The 12,451-nt window shown below is 41.7% G+C and overlaps 4 protein-coding genes across 7 annotated transcripts; 3 read left to right on the forward strand and 1 right to left on the reverse strand.

Moving 5' to 3' along the window:
• Nucleotides 1-858: 858 nt before the first annotated feature.
• LOC115675822 (uncharacterized) lies at nucleotides 859-2,854 on the forward strand. 4 transcript variants are annotated; one of them, XM_056321236.1, is made up of 4 exons: nucleotides 859-1,226; nucleotides 1,520-1,600; nucleotides 1,697-2,035; nucleotides 2,347-2,854. In XM_056321236.1, the coding sequence occupies exons 2-4, from the start codon at nucleotides 1,529-1,531 to the stop codon at nucleotides 2,788-2,790; spliced, it is 855 nt and encodes a 284-aa protein (XP_056177211.1). In that variant the 5' UTR covers nucleotides 859-1,226; nucleotides 1,520-1,528; the 3' UTR covers nucleotides 2,791-2,854. The 4 variants fall into 4 exon arrangements, with proteins under 4 accessions (XP_056177211.1, XP_056177213.1, XP_030454465.1 ...); XM_056321238.1 differs by having other exon boundaries at nucleotides 868-1,226; nucleotides 1,815-2,035; XM_056321237.1 differs by having other exon boundaries at nucleotides 869-1,226; nucleotides 1,551-1,600; nucleotides 1,815-2,035.
• Nucleotides 2,855-3,361: 507 nt separating this feature from the next.
• On the reverse strand, nucleotides 3,362-6,292 carry LOC115675821 (succinate dehydrogenase subunit 5, mitochondrial). The gene is made up of 4 exons (XM_030598603.2): nucleotides 6,030-6,292; nucleotides 4,463-4,773; nucleotides 4,185-4,370; nucleotides 3,362-3,681 (listed from the first exon to the last, which is right to left on the reverse strand). Exons 1-4 carry the CDS (start codon nucleotides 6,235-6,237, stop codon nucleotides 3,625-3,627), a joined length of 762 nt encoding a protein of 253 aa, XP_030454463.1. The 5' UTR covers nucleotides 6,238-6,292; the 3' UTR covers nucleotides 3,362-3,624.
• A 1,976-nt stretch (nucleotides 6,293-8,268) lies between these two features.
• LOC115675729 (probable carboxylesterase 2) lies at nucleotides 8,269-9,725 on the forward strand. Its single transcript, XM_030598477.2, has 2 exons — nucleotides 8,269-8,870; nucleotides 9,071-9,725. The coding sequence occupies exons 1-2, from the start codon at nucleotides 8,321-8,323 to the stop codon at nucleotides 9,556-9,558; spliced, it is 1,038 nt and encodes a 345-aa protein (XP_030454337.1). The 5' UTR covers nucleotides 8,269-8,320; the 3' UTR covers nucleotides 9,559-9,725.
• Nucleotides 9,726-11,485: 1,760 nt separating this feature from the next.
• On the forward strand, nucleotides 11,486-12,314 carry LOC130140848 (uncharacterized). The gene is made up of 3 exons (XM_056321381.1): nucleotides 11,486-11,600; nucleotides 11,696-11,897; nucleotides 12,029-12,314. The coding sequence occupies exons 1-3, from the start codon at nucleotides 11,486-11,488 to the stop codon at nucleotides 12,312-12,314; spliced, it is 603 nt and encodes a 200-aa protein (XP_056177356.1).
• Nucleotides 12,315-12,451: the final 137 nt, after the last annotated feature.

A 12,451-nucleotide genomic window follows, 5' to 3' on the forward strand; every position in this document is an offset into this window, starting at 1 on the left:
GATTTCTAAATATCTCCAACAGGCTTAATAATTCTCATAGATACATCCGTCATTGTCACTAATTTTCACGTTCATAAACACATAGAAAGACAATTGTAGTTCTGTGTGGTCACTAGGGGTGATCGGTTCCCGGGTGGTCTAGTTCTCACTTAAGAATTGGAAACCGCCGGACTGTAGGCCCCCAAAATCAGACCTGATCCGGTTCCCGGGTGAGCCAACGGAACAGATGACACGTTATATTTTTTTTTTGATTTGTCGCTATATTCTCTCGTTTTACCTTTCATTTCAAGCATAAACTTTTAATTATTTTTCTCATAAAAAAGCATCGATAAGTTTTGATGTTTGGGACCAGATGCATTGTTTCATAGTTATTGCTGTTGCAGAACTTCTGTCGCTTTCTTTTCTTGCCTTTGGACACCGAAAGGAAATACTTGGAAAGCTCATGTGATGTGAGCGTGCACTATCTCCTTCCGCTACAGGCAAAATTCATCACAAGGCAGTGAAGTGAATTTGATGTCATCGATAGCTTTTGATGTTTGGGACCATAGTCTAAATCAATGATCAGAAGCTATTTTAACAGAACATAAATTAGGGCTTATTAGTTTTTACATATTTGTAAGAAATTAAAAAAATAAAAAAATTGGTCCAGTCCGGATTGTCCGAGTAGGCAGTTCCAAACATAAAATCGGTAGCCGGACTGAAAATTACTAGTTCCAAAAAATTGAAACCAGGAACCGGACCGGTACCCTGAAACTGCCTAGAACCGTTCGGTCCGGTCCCGTCCGTGCGGTTCCTTTTATTCACCCCTGTTACTCACCGTTGTAAACAAAGTCATTTAATAGGTCTTGCATTTCGGTTTTTCTTTCTCCTCCCCGTGAGCAGTATAATGAGCAACAAAAAGAGTTAGAGCTAAGTCCCTCTTTTATAGGCTGGAAAATTCAATGCCAACATAACTCCTAGCTGTATTAATGGATATTTATATGACAAGTTAGATACCGAGAACGAGGCTGGGGTTAAAAAGTGTAAGGGGACACAACAGATTTCTCAGCCACCTTCTGTTTGACAAAATCCGAGCACTTGGTGCAACTTGGAGCTCACAACAGTAGTCAAACATGTCACCAATCTGAAATATAGTTTTTGGTTTGAGGTGAAGATAGCACTGCCCATTTTCTCAAGAGTCGATTGGAATATGCAGAAAGTGCAATGAGAGAGTTTCAGCTTCAGAGGTTAGTTCTCTGTTTGTTTCTGATCTTATTTCTTGCAGAACTCTGTGCATAAAGTTCGAGCCTTCGAGATGATATTCATCCTTTACCTTATTCGGCTGAGATCAATTTAAATCATTCCTTTGAAGGGATTGTTCATCTCTTTACCAAATTTTATCGAATTAGAGAGAGCAACGGTTGGTATGATGTCATAGCTGCAAATGACTTCATCTTAAAGTGAAATCTATGTTATGTTTAATTTACTTCATACATCCCCCTTTTGGGAAAAGTTTAAGAATTCCTGCAAAAAATCACAGGCTTTTGACATGAAAGTTCAACAATCAACAGGGTCTGATCAAGAGGGACTTAAAAGTCACAGCCATCACAATCCGCATCAGGTGATGAAGGAAAGCTTGAGATGGAATTGCGGGTCATGTCATATTTTTATTTTATCTTAGTCTTTACCCTAAAGAATAAAAGCCTGTAATTTTCAGAAAGCTGCGAGGCCACTATCACAGAGCACTTCAAAGTTGCCATCGAGAGCATTTGATGGGATCGTGTTCTTGACATTTTCTTGTTCACAAATTCTTTCCTGTCTTAAAAATCAACCAGGAGTCTTCCCGCACCCACCACCAATCCCTTTGCCTTCGAGCTCACCAAACATGGGCGTGTTCTATCATGAAGAAGAGCCACCAAACCCCCCAAAGAGATGCAAGTGCCTCTCTGCAGCACTCAAGGAAGCATTCTCTCGGTGCCATACTTTTGATAGACAGCTCTCGCAGTCAACCCCTAAAGAGGAGTATCCAATGAGCGATTCCGACGATGAACAGGAAGTAATGATTTCTCCTTTATGTTAAAGTAAAAAGAATTGTTGTGTTTTCCTCTAACCAACCTTTTTGATGTTCATGTGTTTGTTGTATCATACTGAATCAGTTCAGGAAGGAGTACTAACTCATCGGCTTTGATTCTATCTACTCTGTTTGTCAAGGAAATTGATATGAGCTTTATCCACGAACAGACAATTGCATCTTGTCTAATTAGTCATGAGAAATCTTCTAGATACAGGAAGACTCACACCATTGCACTCAGAGCCGGAATCTCGGATCAAATATAACCTTTGTAACGAATTATTGGTGCTTCTCAGGAGGTTGTTTCAGAGATTCGCAGTCGAGCCATGGAGAAGCTAAGGCGCAAGGCGAACTTCACTACCGAGAGCTTTTCCTTTGTCTTCTCTCCGGGCATGGACGAGCTATCTTTCACCTGTCGACAGGAGGCCAATCATGACGAAGACGACAGGGAGGAATTCATCACCGTGAGGAGCTGTTTCACCTGCTGTTCTAGCGCTGCAACTGAAAGCAGGGACGAGTTCGTGACCGTGAGGACCAACTTCTCGCGGTGCTCAAGCTTGAACGAGATGATGATCCAAGAAATGCGGCGGCGCTCAATCATTCAGGAGTTCTGTCACTGCGAGGGGTGGCCGTTCGGCCTGTGCCGGAAGCTTCTGTTGCTTCCGCCTCTGCCCAAGTCTCCAACAGAGTCATGGTCATGGAGGAGAGGCACTAGGCTGAGAAGGATGCCCTATATTTAGTGCTTCTTTGATCTGTGGACTCTTTGTTGATTGTTCATGTAATAAATGGGTAGTTTTGGACAAAGTTGGTCACATTACTGGAAAATTGTTTTTTGTCAGCTTACAGCAAACCAGAGAAAGTAGGGAAAACAGAAATTCAGACAGTTTATCACAAGCTGAGATTGAAGATTGTGGATGAGTTTCTGGCATATTAGAAGGCATTCAATTTGCAAAGAAGTGTATACTAAGCGAAGATGGGTAAATCTGATCGAATAATCGCTATTTCAACAACTATGCATCAGTTCTGAGTTATATCATCGAATCGCCCCGTGCATTGTCAACTTAGGTCTATCTCTTGCACTGAATATGGAAATCTCACTCTATCATGGGTCCCATCCAAATGGGTTTTGAATGTCAAGTGTCCTGCCAATTACTTACCAATAATATCAATACAGAAACCACCCAAGGAACATTTATTCCCCTGTTTTTCCCTTTTGTTCAGGTTCATCTTCTTCTTAGAACACACGTTATTTAGGATCACGGGAAAGGTCGTGTCTTAGCACCGGAAGCAACTATAATCAACTATCAAAGAGGAGCAAATTCGAAAATAAATTGCACGACAAATATCGTGAGAACATTTCTTCATGGCCAATTAAACATGGGAAACATCACCAGATACAGCCTCATTCCCAACATTATGTCAACAATTAGAATCCTTTATTGAAGAACAGGTCAACTCAAACTTTTTCTTTGGACTTTTTCAACTACCAAACTTCCTTCCGAATTCCGAAAAACATGATCACAAATGCAAGCTGCAGAGTTTCGATGACAGAAGATAAAAATGAACGCCACGGTTTAAGCTCTTTGCTCAATATACGATCCAGCAAGTCCAGAAGTTCCAAGAACCGTAACCTGCAAAAGGAAGACCAACCCAATTAGATTTCCAGAGGAGAATGCGCTTATGACCAATTAATTACCCATCAACTATATCTTCATATATTATCTCATGGTTAGATATAGGCAAATGAGACTCGCCAAAGTTGTGAAGATTCCGACCAGAATTGTGCGACAGAGAGAGCACACTGGGGGATTTTCTTTTCTTTTTTTTTCCTCAGGGAGGGGGGGGGGGGGGGGGTTGTATTTACATAAAGCATCTCAACATCAGCATCAGCATCAGCATCAGTGGCCTTGCGTTGTCCATGGGATTAAGGGATATAAAACAAATGTTAATCACCAGTTCCCTGGAAAGGGCAAAATCAAGTTGCATACATACATCGCTTGAAGTAGTTACCCTCTAGATGTTGGAGTTTTCTTGTGGCATATCAGAACGTAACATGCGATGTAAAGAACTACATAAAAATGAAACCACGAAAAAAATTGCTGCAACGCCTGTCATGAGAAAAAAATATCTTCACCTTTCCCCATTCAGAGCCGAGGCCTCCACATCTCATCTTCAAGTGAATCATCTTAGTTCCCAACTCTGTCTCTACTTTCTTCCGTAAATAAGCCTCATCAGGTCCAAACGCGTCCAGATAGGCAGTATACCGTTCATAAATTTTTTGAAGGGCACTGGCATGGTCATCTGACAAGGGCTTTACATTCTGCAAGAAAACCATAGGTCATACACGTGAGAAAAGAAAAAATATAAGGTACAGGAAGTGTTCAGCCTTCTCAATCATAAGGAGAACTTAACCTCGCCGCTCAATCCAATACTGTCATCGAGTTCCATTTTCAATGATGTAAGCACACCAGTGAATTCCTCAACTGCATCAGCTGCACGGTAAACGTTGGTCAAGACCTCTTGACCAGCCTTATCATCGGTATTCCTGGACAATGCTTTTTCCACATCATGCACAACGTTATCAGGAAGCTCATCCCAGCTAGCAGCCATCAGATCCTTGAATGCATTCAAAACATCGGGATCTTTAAAGTCGGGCATGTGAGTAACATCTTCACTGAAACAACGTGTGCTCCCCATACTCATTCCGAAAGGGGGCCTGCAATCTATTAGGTTTGCACCAGAGAGAAAAGCTGAGATGATGGAATGCACCGTAACAACTTAGAAACTAAAGCTGGATGGAAAGGAACATGCATTAAACTGATAAGCAGAGACCAATTTGACCCACCAAACTTGCAGCTCAACAGAATTCATTGGAGATAACAATCTGACACCAATGCAAGGAACTTTCTCCCACAGAACTAAAAAGATGGTCATCCAGAACCAATGGTGGCAAGTCTCAGAATCTCAGAAAGGACCAATAAAGGACCATTTGATAGCATAAATCTCAGAAAAGCAAAGCATTAGCACCAGCCAAGCAAACAATAAAGGACCATTTGATAGCATAAATCTCAGAAAACCAAGTCTCAGAATCTCAGCTCTCACTAGCCCAATTTATACGCCGAGTAAAAATTAAGAGGAAATCAGTTCCAGGATCATCATCATATTTCAAAACCGGTCAATTTGAATTCATCACTACACAAGAATTAAGCAGCTGACAACTGGCATTGCATAGGATCGTGTATGTATCTCCAGCTGTCCATACTTATAGGCACTATCTAGTATCTATGCCTAATTCAAAGGGCAATACTAATTCACCATTTGAGGTACCATTGACTAGTAAAAGACACATCGTTATATCATAAAAACATCACAAAGCAACTCCACAGAAGTCCCCATTTATCCAAGATATACACAGAAAGAAAATGATCGGCGAAGCCACGTCTTCGCTCCAAATACCGACGTCCTCTACTTCTTTAGATCCCTATACACCTCACAAAGTGACAGCTCCCAATTATTCGCTAAAATCAACCTAAATAAACCAAACACCCGGTTCGAGTTCAACCAAGAGCACTAAAATCCCGTTACAACTAAAAGCCGCAGCTAATGTAACCTCTCATAAAGAGGGAGATAAACCAGTTGAATTTGAGCAGAGAAAGAGCAAGTCAGGAGCTAAACGCAACATAAACAGCTCAACATGGCATCAGACAGGAATGCACCACAAAGTCCTCACATTCAACCTCACAGATCATGATGTAATTTCCCCCCCGAAGTAAAGTTGACATACTAAGGCCAATAGCGTTCCGCCCAGAGATTAATTACGTCTAAAGATCCATCTTTTCACTCAAAGATGTCCCACAGGGAGCACCGATGAAGAATCGAACTAACCAAAGCTCGAGAAAAAGGGACACGAAATCAAGAAACGAAGATCAACACCCAGCACCGAAACGTTTCGAGCGAAGAAGGGGAAATGGGTATTCACCGAAAGCAAGGTTTCTGGTGGGAGGACCCGAAACGGGCTGATTGGAAAGCCCGAACAAGCTCCGGGAGAGGACGCCGAAGCGGCGGGCGAGAGAGAGGTCCCGGTGGCCGAGGGCGGCGGCGGCGGCCGAAGACGAAGAGGGCCTGAAGCAAGCCGAAGCCGAAGCCGAGCGGCGGAGGGATCGCAAGGCCGCCATCTTCCTCTCCATCCTCGATCCTTCAGCTCGAGAACACGCTTCGATCGCGGAGGTTTACCTCGGATGGAGGAGAAGGAGGAGCAGAGTGGGGAGAAATCAGCGTTGATGTTTCCTGGTGTCTCTTTCAGTCTTTTTGACATCGACAGTTCTTCTAATCCGGGTCGATCCATGGGTCGGGTTATTTTCGGGTCCATTAACGGGTCCTGAATCGTTTGCTGATTGATTCTTGTAAACGGATCGGGTTTTAAAGCTCAGCTTGGGCCAAATTGACATTCATTTTCACACAACTTCCTTATTCAACTTTCATGGTGGGGAGGGTTTGAGCTCTATCTTTCCCTCCCCTCTCTATTTCTTTTTTCTTTGGCTGATTTGGTTTTCTGTTTTTTTTTTCTTGCTTTCATCCCGTTTTGCGAAAATTTTCTCATCTGATCTTATCTAGATCTTAAATCTTCTCTCTCCTATTCCGGGGAGATTTCTATTCAGATCTAGTGTAAATTTTGGAATTTTTATTTGTATGATTTCGGGGTTTCGCTTCTCTCGAGTTTTGTTGATGTACAAGTCTAGTTTTAAAGAAGATCCGAGAAGTTTTATGAAGGTTTCGCTCTCACAAGTGTCGGATCTATGCTCGTTCAATCTTATTACTCTGAACGGCGATGGTGTTGGGGACATCGAACCTAGGCGCACACTGCCAAAAGGTAAAGCCCTAACAAACAGACGGAGATCTCAATGTGTGGTCATTACTACATACGAATTTGGCGGTTGACTGCCAATTTTGGTTAGAAGAAGTCATAAATTTGCTCCTTGAGCGAGTGGCCCCTAATCTTGTTTTAATAATTCATTTGTTATCCGAAGCTTGTTTTGTTTTGAATTGTCTGGGATTTGTCTTGGTTTGCAATTGGACTTTTTCCTTATATTTTCGTGGAAATGAATGAAATGTTACTTTGACAAAAAAAGATATGTGAACTTTGCATTTTTTATTTCTTATGTGGTCCTATATTTCTAAATTTTGCAGTTGGTTCCTTGAACTTATAGTATTTTACCAATCAGGGTCCCTGATTTCAACAAGTTTAGCTGATGTGTCCGAAGATATCCATCAAAAATATGATGTGGAAAAACTTAGATGTTACCATGGTCAATAAATTTGCCTCGATCAAGCTACAATAATAAAAATAGTGCAATATAAAGCTCCGTTTGTTTCGCGAAAGATGAATGATTTGAAAAATATTTTTCTAAAAATGATTACTTATATCGCGTGAAATAATTACTCAATAGAGAATGTTTTCATTATCGATAATAATTTATATCTAAACATCTTTAGTTTCATTATCGATTCATTTTCGGTAAGCGATTCAAGTGATTATTTTATGAAAATATTTTCCAAATTATTCATTTTTCGCGAAATAAACAGAACTTAAAATAAGGCAAATTTTCAATGACAATTTATTCTACAATAACACGGATTAATTCCGCATCAGACTTTTCGCAACTAAAGATTGGTACATTCTCTTTAATTTGTTGGGATTGGTCATAGAAAGCTTTGATTCGGCAAATTTGAACTGACGTGTTGGACTGTGCTATCCAAAAGTATTACTTGGAAGACAAGATATATCGCCGTCAACAACAACGTGGATCGATCCACGAGCATAATAGTCCAACATACACTTAGTCAAATTTTCAATCACTTTTTCATTGGAAACTAATTATTTAAAGGTTGTACTTTTGGCCAATAAAGATTGGTACATCATCTCTAATACGAGAAAATAATGTAGATGCGTCTATCTCATGTAAAATCAATGCTTTGAAAAATATTTCTTTTAAAATGATCGCTCGCATCGTTCTCAAAGGTAAATTATCGAAAAATATTTTATCGCGGGCATAGATTATTGTGGACAATAATAACATTTTTTTAAGACTAATTTGTTTAAGCGATGAAATAGTGAAATACAAACATTTTGGACGGTTCCAATTGCATTCACACTCGATGCATATAATGTCCTTATCTTCATGTTTATAAAGAGGAACCACAAACTCACCAGAGAGCAACCAATCTCTCTCTCTCTCTCTCTCTCTCTCTCTCTCTCTCTCTCTTTCTCTCATGGAGCCAGGCAGCAATTCAAGCAAATCGGAAGTAGCCTACGAGAGGCTTCCGATGATGAGGGTCTACAAAGACGGCCGCGTCGAGAGGCTCTTCGGAATCGACGTCGTCCCGCCGTCCACCGACCCCGAAACCGGCGTTTCATCCAAGGACGTCACCATCGCCGTCACCGCCACCGCCGCTGCCGCCGGAGCCACGGCCACTTCCGAACCCACCTCCCACGTCATCTCCGCTCGTCTCTTCCTCCCGAAACTCGCCGGCTCCCGAAAACTCCCCCTCCTCATCTACTTCCACGGCGGAGCGTTCTGCGTCTGCTCCCCGTTCACCGCCGCCTACCACGGCTACCTCAACGCCATCGTCGCCGAGGCCCAGGTCGTCGCCGTCTCGGTGAACTACAGGAAGGCCCCGGAGCACCCGATACCGGCGGCTTACGAGGACTCCTGGGCTGCGATCCAGTGGGCGGCCTCGCACTGCGACGGCGGTGGCCCGGAGGCTTGGTTGAACGAGCACGCTGACTTCGGGAGGGTGTTCTTGTCCGGAGAAAGCGCAGGTGAAAATATGTTCATTTCATTGTTTGAGTTAACTTCAGTCATTCAGTGCTTGTGGCCTATTTGTAAAGCAAATGGACAAAGCGATTGACTGAAACAGTCTTCTTATACTTTAGTTTGAAACTCTGTCTTGATTTTTTACTTTTGTATAGTATTATACGTGAAGAAAGTTCAATCACAAGTAAACATCCTAATTGAGCAGGTGCCAATATTGTTCATAACATGGCGATGGCGGCCGGGAATCCCGAGCTCGGGCTAAACATACGGCTTCTCGGAGTCGGGCTAGTCCATCCTTTCTTCTGGGGTTCCGATCCGATCGGGGTGGAGGCGCTGCATCCGGACAGGAGGGCCGAAGTGGACTGGCTATGGCCTTTGATCTGCCCGTCCAGGCCGGACGAGGACGAGCCGTGGGTCAACCCGATGGCCGACGGGGCTCCGAGCTTGGCGGGGCTCGGGTGCGGGAGGGTGCTGGTGTGCGTGGCAGAGAAGGATGTGTTGAGGGACAGGGGGCGGCTGTACCACGAGGTGTTGGGCCGGTGCGGGTGGATGGGCGTGGCGGAGATCATGGAGACGGAAGGGGAGGGCCACGGGTTCCATTTGAATGACTTGGGTGCTGAGAAAGCTAAGGATTTGATCCGTCGGCTGGCGGCTTTCCTCAATAGAGACATGCCGCCCTTGATGTCCTCTTAATCCCGAAAAGTCTCGAACCTATGTCCCACTCTGTGGAAGATGTGGCGGAACATTTTCATTGACTAATAATGAATTACATCTTTTGGCGGGCGATGAGTGACGAATTAGGAACGAAAGTTGGCAATTCACAAGGATAATTTAGATGTTGTAACGTGGGTGTTTCCACCTACTGGGGCCTCCTCCGCCCATCTCCATCCCGTGGAGCGAGCTGCGAGGATGCATTTCTTATTTTATCATGTCAGTACCTATACGCCTTGTATTTCCTCAGTTTGTTATATTTTTCTCGAGCCCAGTATTCGACTCTATTCTCTAAATATCTTACATTCAAGGATGTTGAGGTGCGCATGATACCTCGTCAGAGGTGATGAGTGATGAAATAGGAACAAAAAACGTTGGAATTTTACAAAGGGTAATGTCGGCACGATGTCTTTAAAGAAGCGTGATGGGATTGGCTCGCACGAGGGCAGTCTCTTTTGACTAGTTGCTCGCATCAATTTTAGATTTTAAACTTGCCGGGCCGACTCCGACATCTATATATCCAAACAGACGATGGGGGAATAATATTTTTTAGTCCCGCTTTTGTAGAGAATTACTTTCACGCAACATTTGATTAGGTGAAATCACCCCACCACACATGATCACATGGCTTGCATTATGGCCGATGGCCATGATGCGAATGAAACACACAGATGTTTCGAAAAAAAGAAGAAGAAAATTGGCCAGAGATATTTTTGTTGGACAATGAGAAATGACGTGGATATGGATGTGGACGCGGCTGCTGAAGACTTTTCGGGACCAGCAGAAATTTCCACGTGCTGGTCCCGGATAAGATTCGTGTTGCGCTCGATAGAACGGGAGCCTCGGGATCTATGTATTGTTTGGGCGTGTTTTGAGACACTTTTCTATTTTGTTGTCTATTTCCTCGTTATTTTAGGTTGTTCAGTTTTCCAAACCTCTTAATTGCTTAAGGTTATTTTCGGGTTTTCTTATGCGATCACTTACGTTACGTTTGGTATTCGGGATACAATTCTGGTGTTTGGTTCGTGCACAGGACAAGATATTCTCGGATAGAAAAGTGATATAACTCGAATAAAAGTATTCCATGGGAGAGGTGGAATAAATGTGGATAGAATTTCTAATATTCATAATATAAAATTTATTTTTTTCGAATAACAAATTTCTTAAATTAATAAAATTAATTTGAATATAAATAATATTTAATATAACAAAAAAAAATAACAACAATTTCGTTTTTATTTACTCATACTTTTTTTTATATATTCGAATTTCTTTATATCTTATGATATATATATTCAATATAAAAGTATATATTTAGTATTTATATTTATTACATATTTTAGGTCTTTTAGTATTTTAGGTGTATATTAGTATAGTTTACTATTCAATAGAATTTTATTAGAGAATGATGGAAAGGGAAAAAAGAAATAAAAAAATGGAGGAAAAAATAATAAAACATAAGCAAATAAAAATGAAGTAGGCAAGAGTGTCGTGTGATTTTTATCACCTCCGTTTGTGCAATTTTTAGGTTCATTTATATTGATACATTGTTCATACCAAACAATGGAGATGATGGGAAGTGAAAATATTTAGTTTTATTACTATGATTCATTTAGAATATTACAAATTCTTTGGATTTCATATTATATCCTATCAAATCCTATTATGATTAGAAATTCAGACAACCAAACGCAGCCTTAAATTTTTGTGGAGTATTTATTTATTCTTTTTAATGTTTCACACGGTTGATCTCTTTTTAGAATATAGAAAACCGGGAGATTTCTCGCTCTTTGTGCATATACATTTCTGAGGTACAATTGAGAGTTGAGACTCATGCTTTCTTACTACTCCATTAGATGGTATAAAAGCAGTACCTAGAGCATTTGTCAATTAAAAGAACTGCAGTTCTATGACTATCAAGTTGTTATTCCTGGGTCTTATTATCAGTGTTGTCGGTCTCCACCTAGACGAGAAAGTTAAGACCATCCGAGCGCAGCCTACCCTGAAGACGGGTCATTCTATAGGTCAGTGAAGTGCAGAGTTTTCGTGGCCTCGCGACGTTCTATAGGTTATTCGCAATTTCAGCACCGTTATGATGTCGATCACTGAGTGTGTAAAGAAAGGGATGTTCAACAAGGTGAAGACGCCGAGGTCAGTTCTGCTTCAATTGAAGAAAAACTATGTTCAGCACAGGTTTTTACTGTACCCGACTTCAGTAAGCTGTTTGAAGTGGACTATGATGTGTCTGGAGTGTGGATTGGTGTGGTGCTGTCACAAGAGAAGAGACTTGTGGCATTTTTCACCGAGAATCTGAGTGACGGGTATTGACAATGATATACATTCGACAGAAATTTTATGCAGTCACGCGTGCCTTGAAGCGTTAGGAACATTATCTGATTGCTAATGAATTTATTTTGTATTCACATCGTGGAGCCTTGAAATATCTGGGTAGTCAGAAGCTAATTAGCAGCGATATGCATGCTAAAGGGTGCATATTTCTGCAAAAGTTCCCGTGTAAATTACTGTGTCAATCTGATACTTCAAACCGGGTTACTGATGCGCTAAGTAGGCGAGCTGCATTGATTACCACTCTCAGAAATGAGGTTGCGGGTTTTGGACATATGCAGGGTTTATATAACGAGGATGAAAATTCCCAGGATGTCTGGGAAAAATTGAAGCAGAAACAACCTGTTGGCGACTTTCATATTTCTGATGGGTTTCTAAAGAAGGGTAGTTAGCTGTGTGTCCCGTGTACATCCTTGACAGAGAATCTGATTTGAGATTCGAATGGTCGTGCAATAAGGTCCTGACAAACAATGGTGGCAGCAAAGGAGTGATATTACTGGCCACAATCGAAACGAGATGTCGGGCGGAT

Source organism: Syzygium oleosum, unplaced genomic scaffold, assembly GCF_021117445.2.
Source record: "Syzygium oleosum isolate NSW1041296 unplaced genomic scaffold, Sole_v2.1 Sole_v2.22, whole genome shotgun sequence".
Classification (NCBI taxonomy): Eukaryota; Viridiplantae; Streptophyta; class Magnoliopsida; order Myrtales; family Myrtaceae; genus Syzygium; species Syzygium oleosum.

What these genes read in the sequence shown, in the direction of transcription:
- LOC130140848 (XM_056321381.1), top strand. Translation starts at nt 11,486, where the DNA reads ATGACTATCAAGTTGTTATTCCTGGGTCTTATTATCAGTGTTGTCGGT. An exon ending in GAAGACGGGTCATTCTATAG is followed by an intron (nt 11,601 to 11,695) that starts GTCAGTGAAGTG and finishes GAGTGTGTAAAG; the next exon opens with AAAGGGATGTTCAACAAGGT. An exon ending in ACCGAGAATCTGAGTGACGG is followed by an intron (nt 11,898 to 12,028) that starts GTATTGACAATG and finishes ATATCTGGGTAG; the next exon opens with TCAGAAGCTAATTAGCAGCG.
- LOC115675821 (XM_030598603.2), bottom strand. Translation starts at nt 6,237, where the DNA reads ATGGAGAGGAAGATGGCGGCCTTGCGATCCCTCCGCCGCTCGGCTTCG. An exon ending in CACCAGAAACCTTGCTTTCG is followed by an intron (nt 4,774 to 6,029) that starts GTGAATACCCAT and finishes CAAACCTAATAG; the next exon opens with ATTGCAGGCCCCCTTTCGGA. An exon ending in TCGGCTCTGAATGGGGAAAG is followed by an intron (nt 3,682 to 4,184) that starts GTGAAGATATTT and finishes TTCCTTTTGCAG; the next exon opens with GTTACGGTTCTTGGAACTTC.
- LOC115675822 (XM_056321236.1), top strand. Translation starts at nt 1,529, where the DNA reads ATGAAAGTTCAACAATCAACAGGGTCTGATCAAGAGGGACTTAAAAGT. An exon ending in GCCATCACAATCCGCATCAG is followed by an intron (nt 1,601 to 1,696) that starts GTGATGAAGGAA and finishes TGTAATTTTCAG; the next exon opens with AAAGCTGCGAGGCCACTATC. An exon ending in ATTCCGACGATGAACAGGAA is followed by an intron (nt 2,036 to 2,346) that starts GTAATGATTTCT and finishes GGTGCTTCTCAG; the next exon opens with GAGGTTGTTTCAGAGATTCG.
- LOC115675729 (XM_030598477.2), top strand. Translation starts at nt 8,321, where the DNA reads ATGGAGCCAGGCAGCAATTCAAGCAAATCGGAAGTAGCCTACGAGAGG. An exon ending in CTTGTCCGGAGAAAGCGCAG is followed by an intron (nt 8,871 to 9,070) that starts GTGAAAATATGT and finishes CTAATTGAGCAG; the next exon opens with GTGCCAATATTGTTCATAAC.